The following is a 20,200-nucleotide window of genomic DNA, read 5'->3' as shown; positions in this document are numbered from 1 at the left end:
ACATGTCTTTAATCCCAGCACTCGGGAGGCAGAGGCAGGTGGATGGCTGTGAGTCAAGGCCAGCCTGGTCTACAATATGAGTCTAGGGAAAAAAAAAATTTATAATGTAACATTACAAATGTTAGGGAACTTAGGAAAGAAAACAAGATCATCACCAAAAATTCTATTATGCACATTAAAATTTTTAATTCTGAGAAATCCTACAAAATATAGTTTAGTCATATATCATATAGCAGTGTTTTGTTTTATTTCCTTTTGCTGAGAATTAAATATACCACCTTATACATGCTAGGCTAGCATTCTAGTACCAAACTGCGTCCTTGGGTATAATAGATACTTTAGTATTAACTCTGTATGCTCCAGAAAAATCTGAAGTGCTATCTAGTACTGGAAATATAATAATCTTTCTTTGTGAGTTTTCTACTTCTTCCTCCCTTTCCCCCCCCCCCCCCAGACAAAGTTCTCTGTGTAACCGTCCTGGCTACTTATCCTGGACTTTTGTAGACCAGGTTGGCCTAGAACTCACAGCAATCCACCGGTCTCTGCCTCCCAAGTGCTGGGATTAAAGGCGTGCACCACAACGCCCTGGCTTAAAACTTCTTAATAAAGCTGTTATAGTCTCGGGCTAGAGAGCTAGCTCAGTGGCTAAGAGTCCAGGATGGGTTCCCAGCACCCACCTACAGCTATCGCCTGTAATTGTATTTCCAGGGGATTCGACACCTTCTTCTAGCCTCCACGGGTATCAAGCCCGCACAGGCAGGCACACACAGACGCACAGACGCACACACGCACGCACGCACCACACAGACACAGCCAGGCAAGCTTCTCACACACATATGACATTTTGGCTAACTTGTTATTTCGCCAGCCACTTGTTTAGTATAATAAAAACAAATTACACATACTCAGGGCAAAGTGCTCAGGGAGGTTTTTGTAATGAAATTTCAAAAAAAAAAAAAAAAATTAGCAAACATAATGTGGGCCCACTGCCACCTGTGCTTGCATGTGACCAGACATGAGTATGTATTTCTGACAGGACACAAGCTGTGGTCAGAACCAAGATGGCTTATCTCTGAGCACTGATAACTGACTCTGAGCACATCCAACCCGAGTCTTCGAGTCACACTTCCCCAGCGGACCCCATCCGACCACAGCAGCTTGGTTTACTCTGACTTCCTAAAGCTGGGGTGGGGGAAGTGTGTTAACGGTATATTAACAATACGCCGTATTACTAAAGGCCACGCTCCATTTTCCGTTGATTCCTTTGGCAAATGTAATTTTTACATTTAAAACTTTTCTATGTGTTTACTTACGAACAGTGAAATGAAAACAAATATAACATTATAAATCAAAGCAAATGACACTGAAGAAAAAAATTAAACAAAACAAAACAGAGAAAAATGAAGTTTTATAAGGCCGCAAATATGAAGCATAAAACACATTCTATTTATTTTTGTATTTTAGAGGGAACACAGTAGAGTAGCTCTTAATTTCACAGTATAACACATGCAGAATTGTTTTACTCATACCTGATGCTTTGTCTCCGCATACTACACAAAGGTCAAAAACCTTATTTGGTCCCTGGTCAGGAGAATTTTCTGTTAAGAGCTTTTAAAAGAAGGAAGACGCGTTATCAGTCAGCAGCAGTGTCACAGTGTCCAACAGGAAGAATGCTGAGCCAGGGTGCCCTCTTACCAGACAGAAGTTCCCCTTGCACTGAGAATCCTATTACGGCGGGTAGATCTTACGAGTAGCTCAACCGCTAGCCTCCTTTCACACGTAGGCAACAATTTCAGTGATACACAAGGCAGAAACTATGAGTGCCCCTTTACTTGTTCCACAGCAGTGGCAACAATTCCACTGAGAAGCCAAATGAATGGGCCCTGAGGGCGGACACCTTTGATCCTAGTACTGTGGGGGTTGGGTGGGGAAGGCTGGGGGTGGGGCAGAGTCCTTGTAAATTCAAGGCCAGCCTGGTCTACTTAGTTCCAGTCCAGCCTCGGATATGTAATGAGACTCTTTCTCGAACCCAGAACACCAAAACCCAACTGGTGGTGGTGACCCCAGTGGTTTATAGCACTTGCTGCTCTCACAGAGGACAAGGGTTCGGTTCCCAGCACCCACATCAGGGAGTTCACAACCAATTTGTAAGTCTAGTTCCGGGGACTGAGGTGAGGCCTGCCTTCCTTGGGCCTCCACAGGCACCGACATACATGTTCCACATGCAGGTATCCTCAAGTGCGGACATACATAGAAAATAAATCGTTGAAAAGTTCAACACACAGATACACGGGATGTTTTTAAATGTAAGCCCCTCATACACACTGATATTACTCAGATGAAATATGTCTAATTCTTCCAAAAGTTCTAAGACCTTTCATGACATGTGTCTTTGTGACAAATGGACCAGCATGACAAACGCGTAAGATAAAGCTGGGCATGGTGATGCACGGCTGCCGTGCGGAGCCCTTGGGAGGCTACGGAGCAAGGATCTTTGATTTCAGAGCAGCCTGGGCTACAAAATGAGACCCTGTGTCGAATGAAAGAGCCCTGCTGCCTCCAAACCCCAAAAACGATAGCATAAAAAGATAGCTGTGGATTTTCTTTTAAAGAAAGAGAGTTATAAATAAATGTTATGCGATTACTTACAGTTATACAAATATGACTGCTACACAAAGACACCACATAATTGGCCATTAGTGAGACTAGGTGAGATGCCTAGGAGCCCTGGGGGAACTACTAAGCCTGTTACATTGTATCAAGAGCTAGGTACAGCTAGGTACACTAGGTACAGCTATCAGGACGCTAGCAAAGAATTCTAATTTCTTCTTTCAGATCTACTTTTTTATCAATCTTATTAACTGTTTCCCTGTATAAGAGAAAAGACTTTTTTTTTTTAAACAATGATTTACCTGGAGGTGTGATGCAGACAGATCAGGAGTTGTGAAAAACAACTGGTTGACACCTGCTGCATCTGGAGTTGTGAGGAAAACTTTTCCTGGGGTGGAGCCCTCATGATCTGCCAGGATGAACTGCTTGCCCTGTGTGCTATGGTCAAGCGCTGTCACGATCTGGATTTTCTGTCCCGTCTGCTGATCTGTAACAATCTAATACAACCATGACACGTTAATAATCCAACTCAATCTTGTCTGTTTGCTTTCTGAGACAGGTCTGGCTATGTAGCCAAACTGGCCTTGAACCCACGACTGGCTGCCTCTGCCTCCACCCCCTGAGGACTAGAGAACAGAGATGTGCTACCATAACTGGCTTTTATTTTCTTTAATGAATTCATTTTACTGTCAAAACAAAGCCAGAAAAGGTTATACACATTTTAAATGGCAATTCTACTTCTAATGAAATTCTGATAGGCGTAAGCACATGTGAACTTTGTAAATAAAGGCACAATGGCAAGATTATTTGACCTCACTATTCTGATTTCTTCTTTCTTTCACTTTGCACTTAGACCAGCAGTTCTCAACCTGTGGGTCTCGACCCCTTTGGGGGTTGAACGACCCTTTCACAGGGGCCACCTGAGACCATCGGAAAACACAGATATTTGCATTGTAGCTAATAACAGTAACAAAATTAGAGTTATGAGGTAGTAATGAAAACAACGCTGTGGTTGAGGGGTCACCACAGCACGAGGAACTGTGTGCTAAGGGCCGCAGCACTGGGAAGGCTGAGAAGCACCGACTTAGACCAACAGATGTTCTGGGGTCCTTCAGTATATCAGTGAAAGACACGAAATTTTTGCCCTCATAAAACTTCCACATTAGTGGGGAAAGACAGGCAATTAATACTGTAGCTATCCTGAGTGCTGAGGAAGAAACTAGCAAAGGAAGTTGAAAGAGACGAAAGAAGTATGAAGAGGGAAACTCGTTTTAATGAGTGGTATATGTGTGTGTGTATGTATGTATGTTATATATATGTATATATGTGTATATGTATACATATATCGTATACACAAACACCTGAGTGAACACAGGCAGCATCAGAACTGTAAAGCATCCCAGATACAGAAAATCAAACACACAAGGTGATCCAGAGGACTTGGGGAATATGTCTTACACATTTAAGGCACAAATCACAGCAAGACAGCCTTGTGAACGACAGACAGAACAGACTATAGTGGGCAACGGAAATGTGAGCAACAGCTGGGGCAGATAGCGTGGAGCTGCAGAGGACCCGCAGAGTCTAGATTTCCCATCGTGCAAAACAGCGGCGGCACACCTTGGGCCAGTGGTGCTTCCCAACGCTGTCACCCTTTAGTACAGCTCCTCACGTTGTGGTGACTCCTGGCCATAAAGTTGTTTTGGTTGCTACTTCATAGCTGTAGCTTTGCTACTGTTATGAATTGTAATGTAAACCTCTGATGTGTGACCCCTCCCCCCACAAGGGGGCCATGGTCCACAGGTTGAGAACCACACTGCTTTAGGGACTGGGAGGAGGGGAGTGGCTGATCTCACTTTGCAAGACTTGAAATGTTCAAGAGTAAAATTAAGGGACAGACAGGAAACCTTTGACACTGTCATATATAAACAGTGACACTGGCAGGGAACAGGGCAAGCTTGGTGGTGAGAGTGAAAAAAGGATTAGCCTGGATTAGGTAAACACTTCGCAGGGGGTGCTGGTGGCTAGGAGGTTAGTCAATCATGGTTACAAAACACTGGCCTGGGCAGTGAGGAAAGCAGTGACCTCTGCTCTACAGGACGGGACGGTCTACAGCGGGATAAACTCATGAATGGGAGAATCATCTCAACAATGCCATTTTCTGTTACAAATCAAGTATTTCCTAAAATTAAACTGATTTAATCCGTGACCCAACTTTCAGACTTGTTTCAGTTTGGTTTTTTTTTCTTTTTTCTACTTCTACTTTTCTGAAATCACTTTGTGTACAAAATTTGAGAGGAGGTTCTGAAATGGATAATGAAGGTTTGAACTCTTTGATGAACGTTATTTCTACCATTAGTTTTGTTTTGTTTAAGTTCTCAATAATATTTTCCATAGAGTATTTCTACTAATTGGTGGCTCTAACTTCAGTAATTTTCAATATCCTACAGGATTTGGCTGTGAGCCAGTCCATCTGTAACAGATGCTACCTTGTGTCTTAGGTAGGGTATCAGTTGCTGTGAGAAAACATCACAGCAAAAGCAACCTGGAGAGGAAAGCGTTTATTACAGTTTAAATTTCCACATCACTGCCCGTCATTGAAGGAAGTCAGGGCAGAAACTCAAACAGGGCAGGAGCCTGGAGGTAGGAACGGATGCAGAGGCCATGGAGGAGCCTACTGGCTTGCTCCTCGTAGCATGCTCAGCTTGCCTGCCATCTTATAGCACCCAGAACCATCAGGCCCAGGTGAGAGCACCCGCCCACATCAGTCATTAGTCAAAAATCCACGGGCTTACCCACAGGCCAATTTGGTGGGGACATTTTCTCAAATAAGGTTCCCTCTTCCAAAATGATTCTAGCTTAAGTCAAGTTGATATAACACTAGTCAGAACACCATGTTTAAGTTGCTTTTTGTCCTATTTCAGATTGCTTCTTTCAACAATACTCATTGTGATTAAAAGTCTAATATTCACTTAGCTTTTAGAAAGGAGAATTGGGTACATATGTGATCTAACTGTCTCTTGGTTGAAACATTGGATCAGTAAAAGAGCATTTACTACAGTGGAACAGAATAATTGAAAGGAAAGACAATACAATAACTTGGTCTTCCATGGAGAAGAACTGTAATTAAGGAAGCAACTTTCAGTTCTCTGGAAGACACTACACTCAAAAAGTCAGGAGCCAGGTATCATGTCAAACTTGACATAGTAGGATAAAAGAGCCAAGAAAAGAATACCCTGACCCTCACTTGACCCCAAGCCAGAGTCCAGGGCCAAGTGGAGAAATAAAGAAACAAACAAAAACCAAACACAACAACAGCAAAAACCTCACCAATCCCTGAGCACAAAATCCCACCAATCTCTGAGCTTCAAGATCAGGCCACAGAATCCTACCAATCCCTGAGCTTGCCCTAGGATCAGGCCACAGAATCCTACCAATCCCAAACTACCCTGGAAAGCTGGACTCCCAAGAAACCCTATATAAAGCCTGCCTTCTGCTCACTTCTCTGCGCTGGGCTCTCCATTTCTTTATGACATAACCCGATTCATGCTGCAGCTAACTTTGTGTATAACTCCTGATTGCACACTCCAGCTAACTTTTGCAAAGCTACCAGTCGTGTTTTGGTCTGGTGTCAATGACCAGTTTCCACAATTCAAAATGCTATTAAGACATTCCATTCCTTTCCATAGTACCTTTGTGAGACTGCGTTTTGGGAGAACTTTGAAGAAACAGATATTTTGTCTTATGAAGTCATAAACATTTTTATCTTTTTCTTAAAGTGAATCATTTTGTCCACATTTTCTATACCTAGTCTGCCTTGAACTTGAGATCCTCCTGCCTCTGCCTCCTGAGTTTTGGGATTACAGGCACGTGCCAGTGGCCTGGCAAGTCAATAATTTTCTTTTCTTTTTCTTTTACGTACACTGGTGTTTTGTCTGCATGTATGTCTGAATGTGTCAGTGCTCCTGGAACAGGAGTTACAGACAGTTGTGAGCTGCCATGTGGGTGCTGGGAATTGAACCTGGGCCCATCTGGAAGAATAGTCAGAGCTCTTAACTGCTGAGCCATCTCTCCAGCCCCGGTTTTTTGTTGTTGTTGTTGTTTTGTTTTGTTTTTTGTTTTTGTTATAGGTACTAATATCCTGAGGAAGCTTTAATTTATTTTTTTATTTCACTATCAGCTATTACTATTAACATAAGATTTACTTATTTGTGGTACTTGAATCTTATCAACCATGCTGATTATGATACAACATGATTGAACTATGGGATATTTGCTTTGTGCTTTGCTTTGTTTTGTTTTTTGAGACAGGGTTTCTCTGTGTAGCCTTGATTGACCTGGACTCGCTTTGTAGACCAGGCTGGCCTCAAACTCACAGCGATCTGCCTGCCTCTGCCTCCCGAGTGCTGGGATTAAAGGCGTGCGCCACCACTGCCCAGCTTGCTTTGTGCTTTTAACATAAACTATCCTAGCTATTATTATCTTATTTGTGTGTGTGCACGCGCATGACATCCATGGGGGCGCGCACGTGCATATGAGAGAGACACTGCACACATATGGAGGTCTGAGGACAATCCCGTGGACTTGTTTCTCTCCTTCCGCCTTTCTGTGGGTTCCAGGGTTTGAACTCATGTCTCTGGGTTTGCTCGGCAAGTACCTCTACTTGCTAAGCTATTCAAGGTCTGATCCCAGTTATTGATAAAGACAATGGTTGCCACGCTCTGGTTATTATCAGACCTTAAGCCACATGCCTTTAATCTCAGCACTCCAGAGGCAGAGGCAGGTGGATCTCTGTGAGTTCGAAGCCAGCCTAGTGTACAGAGAGAGTTCCAGGACAGCCAGGGCTACAGAGAAACCCTGAATCAAGAAACCAAAACCAAAAACATGTCAGATGTGGCCAAAATTAGCAATATCTATGAGAATAATACCATTAAAAACTCTGGATAAAGCCCTAAAATCATCTGCCATGTTATTGTTGCTTTTTGCTATAAATAGGATATAGTAACTTAAGACTGGTCTCAGATTTCCTAACCCCTAAAATATTTCTCTGATCAGATCTCCTCTTACTCCTAACTCTTTATTAGCTTTTCACTTATTTTTTATTATTATAAACTTTGTGTGCGTGTGTTCCACAGCACCATTTACATCAAAATCATAGTACTTACCATATTGTATTGCAGTTATTTAACTGTTTTCCGCTGCATAGAAAAGCTATCTGAAAGCCAGGCCATTTTTCACCCAGAAACTTCCAAAACCTAGTACCAACATTTAGCATAAAGAATGAAAGTTTGGCAGGTCAGCAAATGAATTTTAAACTAGACATACCTCACCCATCTGCTGTTCAATAATTTGGTGTGCAATTTCTTCTATGGTCGCCATGACCTAACTGTCAAAATATCTGCCAAAGATGAAAAAAAAAAAGCCTTTTAACAATTATATACATAAAATATTTACTGAAGAATTTATAAGTGAAATTATTTGCTGCCTAAGAATTTCTTTAAAATAATCCAGTTAAGGTGGTTGGGCGGTGAGAGGGACTAGACCACTGGTTCTCAACCTTCCTAATGCTGCAACCCTTTAACACAGTTCTTCATGCTGCGGTGACCCCAACCATAAAATTACTTTTGTTGCTACTCCATAACTATAATTTTGCTACTGTAATAAATCATAATGTAAATATTTGATATGGAGGATATCTGCTATGCGCCCCCTGTGAAAGGGTAGTTTGATCCCCAGGGTCACGACCCACAGGTTGAGATCTGCTTCTGCAAAACAAGACTGGCCGTGTATTAGCAGTGCTGGACACTGTCAGCCAATGGAGGTAACATGCTGGGGGTTCGTGTAACTATTCTGTATTTGCATACGCGGACGTATCTGCTTTGAAAAGCCATTGTACCTGTGTGAGTCGACCCAGCTGCTCCTACAAGCCACATGCTGTTTTATGAAAATCCCAGGGCCTGGAACAGGCTGCTTCCTGTGAGCTATTATTATTCAAGGAGGTCTCTGAGGCCCACAAGCAATTGCCACCTCTGTTGCTTGCCCACGAGAACTAGATGGTAAGACCTTATTGCTGAAGACACCACCGTCTTTGGTCACAGGACATAAGAGAAATCAGGCTGGGGCTAGACTTGAAGGCTCCTCCCTGCAGGCTAGCCCTTGGCACTAGAAGGCGCTTTGCAGGCTGTGGGGGGGGGGCAGTTAACTACAGTCTTACTTAGCTGTAGAGTTTGAGAGATGACATTGATGCCTCATAAGCAAAATGTCCCCAGTGGCACAAGAGTGGCAAGCCTGTTATAGGGGTAACCAGCTGCTCTCTGTTTTGAGTTGCTAATTCATGTTTAGTACTGCAAACATAGTAAGCACCCCATGTCTGGAAGGGCCAGGCTAGAACCAGAATGCTGCCAGTGTTCTAGCCTACTGAAAAAGTTGTTTACTTTCCTTGGTGCCACCGTGAATTCTGTCTTTCTTATTTATTTATTTATTTATTTATTTTTGGTTTTTTCGAGACAGGGTTTCTCTGTGCAGTCTTGGCTGTCCTAGACTCACTTTGTAGTCCAGGTTGGCTTCAAACTCACAGCAATCTGCCTGCCTCTGCCTCCTGCGTGCTGGGATTAAAGGCATGCGCCACCACGCCCGGCTCTGAATTCTGTCTTTCTAAACCATAATTCCTCTACCTTCTATTAAGCTGGAGGGAGTTCTATAGTGACAGCGCTTGCCCAGCATGCCAGAAGAGGCCGAAACTCAATCCCCAGAAACACAAAAGCAGTAAGCGAATCAAACAAGAACAACTCTCCTTTTGAAGTTCAGTTTTTAGTGACTTTATTTATTTATTTATTTATTTTGGTTTTTCGAGACAGAGTCTCTCTGTGTAGCCTTGGCTGTCCTGGCCTCACTTTGTAGACCAGGCTGGCCTCGAACTCACAGCGATCCGCCTGCCTTTGCCTCCCAAGTGCTGGGATTAAAGGCGTGCGCCACCACGCCCGGCTTTAGTGACTTTATTAATTTATAATTTGGTGACTTCTATTTCGATACTGCCGCAGAATTTACACTAAGTGTTGTCCCTTTCTTGTCCTTGAGGACAGCCAAATTATACCTATGTAGGCTGCAAGTATCTTAATCTCAAAGCCCAACATGGTTCACCGAATTGCAACTTCACTATTTTTTTTTTAATTTTAATTTGTGTGCGTGTGTGTGTGTGTGTTTACATGTCCATGTATTGATGCCTGAGGATAACATTAAGTTTCCTCCACCATCACTCTGTCTATTCCTTTGAAGTGGGGTCTCTCCCTGAAGTTGGGGCTCACGTTTTCTTGGCTAGGCCGGAAGGCAGCAAGTCCCAGTAATGCCCCTGTCTCTGCCTGGAAGCCATCTCTAATTGTTTTTAAATTAGCTATATTAACAGTATGCTCTCCGTATTATCAGTATGCCCAGTAGGTCTGGCTAGTGATCAATTAAGACACTGGCATTTGTTATATTTTAAAATAGCCTTAGTTAACCTGGGGCAGGGCAGACATTAATCCTCTAAATTACTCTCCATAGTGGGGCAGGAATGGGATCCCTGCCTCAATCCCATGCCATCTGCTTCCAATAACTTCTATCAAGCTACCTCCCATCCATAATCCCAAACACTTGTTCATGTTCTTCATCTGGGCCAAATCTCCATCCACACCTGCCATGTGCTTCTCCTCCATCTAAGCCATGACGGCCTTCCTCTCTTCCCTTCTCCTCGGGTCTTTCTCCTTTCTCCTCGTGGTTGTTGTTTTGTTTTGTTTTTTTCATTCCAGGATTCCATTTTTTCTCCCCTCCCCATCCCCCACCCCCTCTCTCCCTAAGCCCAGGAATCTTAGTCACACCTCTATCTCCTCTGCCCTGCCCGGGTGGGATGGCTTTTTATTAAGCAAAAGGTGGTCCACAGAGACGGCAAGCAGTATTTAGCATCAAAATACATCAGACCATCCCCCAACAATCTCTACCGGCCCTACTTTCCTGTTTTGCAAAAGATCAAACACACAGATTTAAAATTACCTATCTTCTCAATATCCACCACTGTTTGGTTGATCTATGGGGTTTGGTAAACTGTGCATTCTAGCTAGACACACTCCCCAGTTCCCGCAAGTTTACCATGCTCCCCATCCTTCACGCTCAGTGCCACACAGCCGCTGACCAATATATGTGCTCAAGGTTGCACAGAAAGTGAGACAAAATAGGGGTATTTTCTAAAGATTTACTTATTATGTATACAATATTCTGGCCTGCCTGCTAGAAGAGGGCACAAGATCTCACCATAGATTGTTGTGAGCCACCATGTGGTGGCTGGGAATTGAACTCAGGACCTCTAGAAGAGCAGACAGTGTGCTCTTAACCACTGAGCTAGCCCTTGGTGCTAGAAGGCGCTTTGCAGGCTGAAGCCTGCAAATCTCTCCAGCCCACATTTTTCTTTTTTTAAAAAAAAATTTACTTTTTATTATATGTATGTACATAAATTTGTGCACATGCAGCAGTGAACTGCCCAATGTGGGTGCTGGGAACTGAACTTGGATCCCCCTGGAAAGGCAACCAGTGCTCTTAATTGCTGAGCCATCTCTCCAGCCTGTTTTTTTGTTTGTTTGTTTGTGTTTTGTTTTGTTTTAAACGCAGAGTCCCAAGTAGCCTGGCTGGCTTTGAACTTGCTATGTAGCTGAGGATGACCATGAACTCCTAACCCTCCTGCCTCTACCTGCCTATTAGTATTATAGGCAAATTCTAACATAGACTATTGTTCAGTGTCTGGCAGGTGGCCTGGGTTCCCCTTCTGGTAGGCTGGTCCAGGTGGTGCAGACGGATCTCAAGGTCAAAGGTCCCATTTTTCTCAAGAATGACTAGATCATTTTAGGGCGAGGCCTATGCGCTAGGCAAAGATCCCGGTCTCACTGGGGGTGGAGGTGGGGTGTAATTGAGCTTTCCACCAAGTGTTATAGTTAGCTAGCTCTTTTAGAATGAGATTGCTGGTATGAGACAGCAGTGGAGACTTGGGAGCTCTGCAAGCCCATGATGTTACCAAAAGTGTTATAGTCCTTTGTTAAGTTGTTGTGCTAAGCACAGCAGAGGAAGAGGGCAGGCACCCAAAACCAGCCAGAAGGCGAGTCTGGGGAGATACAGGCCAGGTGGGTGCTTCACCAGTGGGCAGCACCGAGTGGGGTTCAGCAGCTGCCATAGCAGCTCTGCCATCACTACCTAGACAGGCAGTCAAGCCCCAGTGGTCCAGCAGGGATTTCCCCCCAGAATAAATAAGGAGGCTCAGATGGTCACGGGGGAGGCAAGGAGTGAGAGGGCAAGCCAGCTAACCTTTGTTTTCAAGAACCAGGCATTTATAAACCTTGGGCAGTGGGTTTGAGGGTGAATGTGTCTGATTTGCTGGAGGATGCCAGGATATTTGATTTACATGCGGTGCTACAGTACCTCATTTACATTCACAGTACTTAATTATCCTACTGGTGGGGGAAGAACTTCCAGGTAAGCTTATAGGTCATTTGCTGATGCTAGAATCTCCTTTGCATAGGTTGGGGTATTTCCAGGAATCCCCAAGTGCTTGCTGAACAGGTTCTATCAGGAAAGAGTTGGCCTGTAATCTTCCCTGAGGGCTATATGATGCTCCTTACAAGATCTGGGGTTCCCCAGATCAGGCAAAGAGAGAACCCAGCTGAGAAAGGGAGTCCACTGTAATAGACTGAGCTCAGTTGGCTATCCGGATATGCCAGACTTTGACCTTTCCAGCAGAGACCCGCAATAGTCTGCAGACTGTTGGTGATTAAAGTAGTCTACCTTCCCAAGAGAAGTAATTTGCCGTTGTACATCAAAAAGTTTAAATTGCTTACCCTGTCAGCACTTGAGGCTGAGTCAGAGTTTCAAGTTCACGGTCAGCCTGTTTCAGAGTTGTAATCCCAATTGTAAACACATAGTTTATTATATAATATCCTCCGGCCACTTAACCTGAGGCTGTTTGTTTTGTTTTTTCAGAAATAAGACAGTCAACACCATCTCTTTGAGAAGTTAAAGAATGGATGTAAGTGAAAATATAGCTGTAGCTAATGGTCTTTAGTAGGTAATAAGCGTTGCATCCGTGTAAGTTAGCAGAAGGAACAAAATGCCCACTAAGTGAGCGAGAGGACATGGAAGAACACAGCTAGAGAAAGGCTTAGGGGAAAAAAATCTTTTAGAAGAGACAACTAAATTAGTCATTGAAGGGTTATGTATTTTTATTAACCTGAGGTAGAAAGCAAGACACAGGAGGGTGGGGGCTGGAGAGAAGGCTCAGCAGTTAAGGGCTATGGCTGCTCTCGCAGAGGACCTGGGCTTGATTCCCAGCACCCACATGGTGGCTCACAATTAGGTGTCACTCCAGTTCCTGGGGGATCCAACACCCTCTCCTGGTCTCTGTAGGCATGAAGCATGCACGTGGTACACAGACATACATGTAGGTAAAATACTCGTTCAGATGAAATGAAATCAGATTTCAAAAGTGTAAGGATGCTCTCTTTACTACTTCAGAGCCATGAACCTTGATTTCTCTTGTACAAAATCCCCTTCACCTCTTCTCTTCATCCTTTCCATAGACGTGGCTGAATAAACAAATCCCCTCAGTTTCTTAAACCATGGATCTCTACCCCTTACGTGATCATGCATGGGTCACCATAGGAATCAACACAAATCTGGCAACAGTAAAACATTTTTAAGACTGTAATGACCAAAAATTAATTCAAAATCAAATATACAGTAAATCCAAAGTGTGGCTGCCAGCACAGGTCCACTCATGTTGTATGGAGCCACATCACTGAGACCTTTATTTTTTTAAGCACAAAACATGTGCATTTTGCACTATGCATGCTTTTATAACACACATACTTTTATAACTCTGCCTGAAACACCTCAGCTTAGCTACTGGGTGCTATGAAGTTTCTTTTCCCCATATAAACTTTTCTGTTTTCTACAGACACATAATGGTTTAATTACGTAAAACCATTATGTAATTATTTGTAACTATTATAAAAAGATTTTCAAACATTTTCCTACCACCCTTCTTTAGCATCTAATTATCAAATTAGTACTGTAGTAGTTTGAAAGAAATGGCCCCCATAGACTCGTATGTTTGAATACTTGGTCCCCAGTTGGTGGAGTTGTTTGGGAAAGAGTAGCAGATGCGGTCTTGCTGCAGGTGTGTCTCTGGAGTAGGTTTTAAGCATCCAAAAGCAGGTGCAATTTCCAGGTAGCTCTCAGGTGCGCACACACACTCTCTCTGCCTTCTGATTGTTGCTGTCTTAACATGCAAACTCCAGTTACTAACCAGCACCAAGCCTGCCATACTCCCCACCTGGATAGTCATGGACGTTAGGCCTCTGGAATGGAAAGAAAATGACCCCCATAGGCTCCTATGTTTGAATACTTGGTCCCCATATTGAATTCTTTCGGTTATAAGTTGCTTTGGTCATGGCTATCACAGCAATAGAAAAATAAGATGAATATGCTCCTGGATTGTATAAACTATTGCATGATTTTTTTAAATTGCTATTGTGGGGTCGGAAGGAATGGCTCAGCAGTTACCAGCATGTACTGTTCTTACAGAGGACCAAGGTTCGGTTCCCAGCACCCACATCAGATAACTGACAACTACCTGTAACTCCAGTTCCAGAGATGTGACACCTCCTGGTCTTCATCGACACCTGCACTTATGTGCATACCCCTCAATGCATATACATATGATTAATTTTTTTATTGAAAATAAGTATGTATGTATGTATGTATGTATGTATGTATGTATGTATGTATATATGCATGCATGCATATATAGGTTTTTCAAGACAGAGTTTCTCTGTTCTGGAGAAACAGCCCTGGCTGTTCTGGAACTTCCTTTGTAGACCAGGCTGGCTTTGAACTCACAGATCCACCTACCTCTGCCTCCTGAGTGCTGGGATTAAAGACACATACCACCATGCTCGGCTCATACAATTCATTTTCATCATGTTTTCCCCCCCTCTCCAAAAGCTTGCCCACCTCCCTACCCACTCAACTTCATAGTCTTTCTTTTCTCTTTAAAACAAAGAAGAAAACAAAAAACATCCACCTAAACCCTTACAAAACCCCACAAAGATGGAAACCAAAGCAAGTAAGCAGAAGGCCCGTAAGATTAAACCCAAACAAAGACGGATGGGACACGGTCTATGAGAATGCCAGTGAGCTGGCTTTGCTTTGGGCGTGGGGCCTGCCCCGAGGTGTGGTTAATATGCCCAGCGAGACTCCACTGGGGAAAGCCAACTTCTCACTGCTAGTGGGTGTCAATTGCAGAGAGTGTCTTGTCCACGGGTGGGAGTTTGTGCCCACTCCCCACTCTGTGCTGGCAACTGTCTGTCTTAAATCTGTGCAGGCCTTGTGCTTGGTGCCACAGTCTTTAAGAACTGCTGTTCTGGGGCTGGAAAGATGGCTCAGAGGTTAAGGGCACTGACTGCTCCTCCAGAGGTCCTGAGTTCAATTCCCAGCAACCACATGGTGGCTCAAAACTATCTATAATGAGATCTGGTACCTTCTTCTGGCCTGCAGGTGTACACATAGGCAGAGCACTGTATACATAATAATAAATAAATCTTAAAAAATAAAGCCGGGCGTGGTGGCGCACGCCTTTAATCCCAGCACTCGGGAGGCAGAGGCAGGCGGATCGCTGTGAGTTCGAGGCCAGCCTGGTCTACAAAGCGAGTCCAGGACAGCCAAGGCTACACAGAGAAACCCTGCCTCAAAAAAACAAAAACAAAAACAAAAAGCAACAACAATAACAACAAAAAACAAAAAAACAAACAAAAAATCTTAAAAAATAAAAATAAAAAAGAACTGCTGTTCTTTTTCCAGAAACTAAATGTTCAGTGCAGCAAGACAAAAGTCCTTAAACAATATTCCTCAACCATCACTGCTGTGTGTGTGTGTGTGTGTGTGTGTGTGTGCATGTCTGTGCTTGTATGTATATAAACAAACAGCACCTACCTTTCTTTCTTTTTTTCCTTCCTTCACTCCTTTGCTTCTCCCTTCCTCATTTATTTATTTGTGTTTTTTTTTTTTTTTTGAGTCAGGGTTTCTCTGTGTAGCCCTGGCTGTCCTGAAACTCATTCTGTAGACAGCCTAGCCTTGAACTCAGAGATCCTCCTGCCTCTGCCTCCCGAGTGCAGGTATACACCACCACTGCCCAGGTATAAACAACATTTAAAAAAATTTAACCACAAATGTAATTTCATAAGCTAAAGGTAGCATTTATTTTAAAAAGTATAAGTAATATTTGTTTGTATCTTAGGGCAAAACTGTTCAATTGTGGATAATTGTCTAAATCTTCCCAGCCAGATTGTAGACTACCCAAATTGACAAGAAAAAAAAAAAAGTCAAGGCATCTTTGCAATACAGGTTTATTTCTAATAAGCATGATGATGTGACAATAAGTAAGAAGCCCTTGGCTTGGTTTTTATGAGGCTTTGGCTGCAGAGAGCATGGAGTAGCTGAATGGACACCTTCTTAATAAGTATGTAACATACTGTAGTAAGACAAAAGAATGTTTTGAATGTTTCTTTCTTTTTATTTATTTTTAAAGACTTATTTATTATTTATTCGGAATAGGGCACCAAATCTTATTTTAGATGGTTATGAACCACCATGTGGTTGCTGGGAATTGAACTCAGGACCTCTGGAGGAGCAGTCAGTGCCCTTAACCTCTGAGCCATCTCTCCAGCCCTTGAATGTTTCTTAAAACACTCTAAATAAAGGGGGGGGGGGGGGAGGCTCTGAATAGTTGTTAGCATCAGTGAAAAGCACTTATTTGTAACCTACAAAGATTCTTATTTAACTGCAAAAACTGTGTGTGTGTGTGTTACACATGTGTCACCATTGAAACATCACCAGTGGCTCATGAGAGAGGGGATTAAATAGTCAGGGGCCTGCTAATGGAACAGAGCTAGTGATGACATTCGTAGTTTCTTTATTGAAGAGCACTCTTTCCAACAGAATTTCCAGAATTAATACGACCAGTTCCATCAGCTTATTACTAGGTCTAAGGAGGCCAAAGACTGTAGTAATTCAGCTAGATGACTCAACTAGTATTTCTAACCAGGCATAGTTGTTTAGGAAGGAAGCATACTTGAAAAACTATTTTGTTGCCCGGTGGAAGGGCACATGAGCTGGGAAGATATTAATCTTAACATCAATGGATTTATTTTCACAAATGAAGGTTCACGGCTAAAAGGTTTCTTTAAGTTTCTGCATAGATGCTGTTGGAGAAACTGTATGGGAGAATGTGGGCTTGGAGCAGAAGTTAAAGTTGGAGGAAATGGGCCAGGCGCTGGTGGTGCACACCTTTAGTCCCAGCACTTGGAGGGCTGAGGCAAGCAGATCTCTGTGAGTTCGAGGCCAGCCTGGTCGATAAAGAAAGTCCTGGAAGCTAGGGCTCTGTTACACAGAGAAAAGAAACCCTTTCTCAAAAAACAAATAAAAAAGTTGGTGGAAATGGATGTCCTTTTACTCACTGAATGAGTGAGGCACTTGTAGCCGAGGAGCACCAAGTCAGTTGTGCTCATTAGAAAGTTGTGTCTCTGTTTTCCTATACTGGCAAGCTGATTCAGCCTACAGAAGCTTCTCAGGATGCAGAGCTGCTTCTCGAGACAGTCAAATTTCAAGGCTACTGACATTGAGAGATGAACTTATATCTTGGATGAAGCAGAAATCAGATTTGGTTTATTATTTTTTTTTTCATAATGATTTATGGCTCTCAAAAACAGTTATTTGTCAGATATTAGTTTTTGAAAAAAAGTTCAATGATTTTAACATGTGGCTTCTAGGAAGCAACCAGAATATGTTTATGTTAAAAGATAAAATTGAAAGTTTTACTAAAAAAAGTTAACAAGAAAAGACAGGGCGAAAACTGATTCTTTCTAGATGTTTACAGTAGGGGGCTTTTTAATTGAAAATAACCTCCATAGGCAGGAAAGATGGCTTAAGGGTTAAAAGCATTTGCCCTTCAAAGCACCTGAGTTCCCTTCCTCTACCCCAACTCTTATTCCTCTTCTGGCTCCTCAGGGCACTGTACACCCTTGGCACACAGACATACATACAGGCAACTGATGGAGATTACTCCCCCCCAACCCAAGAAAACCACAAGTTCACATTTTTTTACAGCCCAGTGCTATATGCTAAACATCAAGGTTTACAAAGCAGCGGCTTTACCAACACCTTCAATACACCATTTCAATCTCCCGCCGCCGCCTCACTTACTCTACCTGACCTCTGAGACCCAGTTCAAATTCTATTTTACCCACAATTCCTGACTGATCAAGTGTACACTGTACACAGGAAGCGTTAACTGGGATTCAAAAACAAACTTCAATTCATTCCTAGGATTTTCAAGCAGAGGCCCGTTTTTCTAGAGATGGTTTTAAAAAGTGTGTGTGTGTGTGTGTGTGTGTGTGTGTGTGTGTGTGTCTCCAGGCACACAGAGAGGATCTTATGGTGCTACTTAGTGTATGGTGTCTGTCCTTACTATCTCTGGGGTAGGAATTTCACACTTCACCACACCACAGTAGATATTTATGGTTTGTTGCCTTGGATTCCTCCCCTTCAAAACCTTTCAACCTTGTTACACAGAAAGATGAAATCAGCTACATTTATTGTCACCATATGGGTTTTGTTTGTTTGTAACGGATACAAGTATCTTCTTCAATAGCAATGAAAACAACTTTAGAACAGTCTTTGAAACCGGAGTTAGGAGGCTATGAAGGGAACAGACCTGGAGTCGTGAACTTTGGCTACTGTTAACCCTTTGACTTCCGCTCCCTGGTATGAGCCCAACTGGAAAAATTACATTGTATTCAAAGGTGCTCTCCAAAAGGTTACCGCACATGCTGTAGAAAGGGCATGCGTACTATCTTTCCTTTAATCTTCTGTATGTCTTCTGGGGCTGCGATACACAGTTTCTAGCCAGTTCCGCGGGGAACTCTAGGCCTCCTGAGCACTGGGATGTCAGGCGTGCATCACCAGTCTGGCTCCCACAAATCATCCAGTCTCGGATCTTTCTCAAGGGACGCTGCCCCTTTTCGCACCTTCTGTGAATCTTCCCTAATTTACTTGAATTTCTGTCCCCCAAAAATACAATTCCTAGGACAGCCTCCCAAATCAATTTGCATTTCATCTTTGCAAGTTTGGTTTGAACAGGTCAATACTCTCTTTCCAAATGTACCGAACTGGACACATGAAGTTTAAAAATAATTACTCAACCGGGTAAACAAGCTGACACTGTTTTAAAAACAAACAAAAAACCCTCCTTCAAAGTCTAAGGCATACTTAACAACTTTCAGAGAAGGGTAAAAGTCCCAGAAGGATTTACCTTTTTTTTTTTTTTTTTTTTTTTGGTCTGTCCTTTCCAGCTTAGGCTGACCTCCTTAACTGAGGGTAAGAGACAGCCCGGCAATATCCTCACCTCACAAGATACTATCTGCAGGAATTGGAGGCAGGCTCTTAACAAAAGGGCTACTGGAAGCTTTGATGCATGAAGTTCCGTAGGCCACCTTTCCTCCGAGATGCAACCGCAGCAGCTGCTCCTCCTCTCCGCGCAGGGAGAGACAGGAGCGGGCGGAGGGGCAGCATCCCGTAGCCTCCGGGTACGTGGCCCGCCAGTCCCGCGCCCCGCAGCACCCAGCCCTGCACCCACCACGCGCTCAAGCCCCGGGGCGGGGGAAGCGGCGCCTTATCGGCAAGGTTCCCAGAGGGCGAAAGATCTCTGTCCCCGCCCGGCCTCCCATGGCTTTAGGCAGTCTGCTACCGCCTAGCACTAGGGTAACCCGGAGCTCAGACACTCGGGGGACACGGGCGCTCGGGCCGCGACGCTTGGCGGTTGGGCCGCCCCGTACCCTACTTACCCCTCCCGCCGCGGCGGCCGCTGGGATGGAGAGATCCGAAGCGAGGGGGACCCCGAGGCCAAGGGTACTGGGGAGCTTTCTAGGTTTGTGTGTTTGGGGGTGGGGGTCAGAGTTCGTGACCCCACCCTCGGCTCGGTTCTGCGCGGTGCTCTTGGCGCCTGCGCATTGGAGGAGCGGCCAGCCTTGGTGACGTTCCCTGGGTGAAGCCGAGGGCCCCCGGAGTCCAGCGGCGGTTCTGGAAGTCGATTGCCCCCTGCAGGTGTGGAGGAAGACCGCCGCAGCAGCTGCTTGTCCACTCGATGCCCGGGGAGGTTAGCATCAAGTTCTGGCAACACCTGCAACTCTGGTGCCAGGGACCCCGCGGGCACGTGCACCCAAGTGCACATACCCAAACACACGTAATTAGAAATCAAGAACAATTGAGGGCTGGAGAGATGGCGCAATGGTTAACAGTACTTGTTGGTCCTCCAGAGAACTCAGTTTGATTCCCAGCACCCACATGCCTGGTGGTCACAAGCTTTTGTAACTTCAGTTCTATTGGATTTGGTGCCCTCTTCTGGTGCACAAACATATGTGCAGGCCAAACATTCAACACTAAAAGTAAAAATCTTGAAAGAAGAAAAAGTCTTGAAACTGGGACTGTCGGAAGCCACGCTTGTCTTCTAACTCATGATTCT

At 43.9% G+C, this 20,200-nt stretch overlaps 1 protein-coding gene across 1 annotated transcript in view; it reads right to left on the bottom strand.

Annotated features, from left to right (window-relative positions):
- The window catches only part of NR2C1 (nuclear receptor subfamily 2 group C member 1), a 54,451-nt gene extending 34,792 nt beyond the window's left edge, over positions 1-19,659 (bottom strand). The window contains 4 exon segments of the mRNA XM_084794408.1: positions 1,530-1,608; positions 2,913-3,107; positions 7,936-8,008; positions 19,524-19,659. Coding sequence (XP_084650534.1) covers positions 1,530-1,608; positions 2,913-3,107; positions 7,936-7,989 — 328 coding nt within the window. The 5' untranslated portion in view covers positions 7,990-8,008; positions 19,524-19,659.
- Positions 19,660-20,200: the final 541 nt, after the last annotated feature.

This window comes from Acomys minous (assembly GCF_964271855.1).
Source record: "Acomys minous genome assembly, chromosome: 9".
In the NCBI taxonomy this organism is placed as follows: Eukaryota; Metazoa; Chordata; class Mammalia; order Rodentia; family Muridae; genus Acomys; species Acomys minous.
Note: the sequence above shows the minus strand (reverse complement) of the source record. Positions and strands in the feature narration are given on the sequence as shown.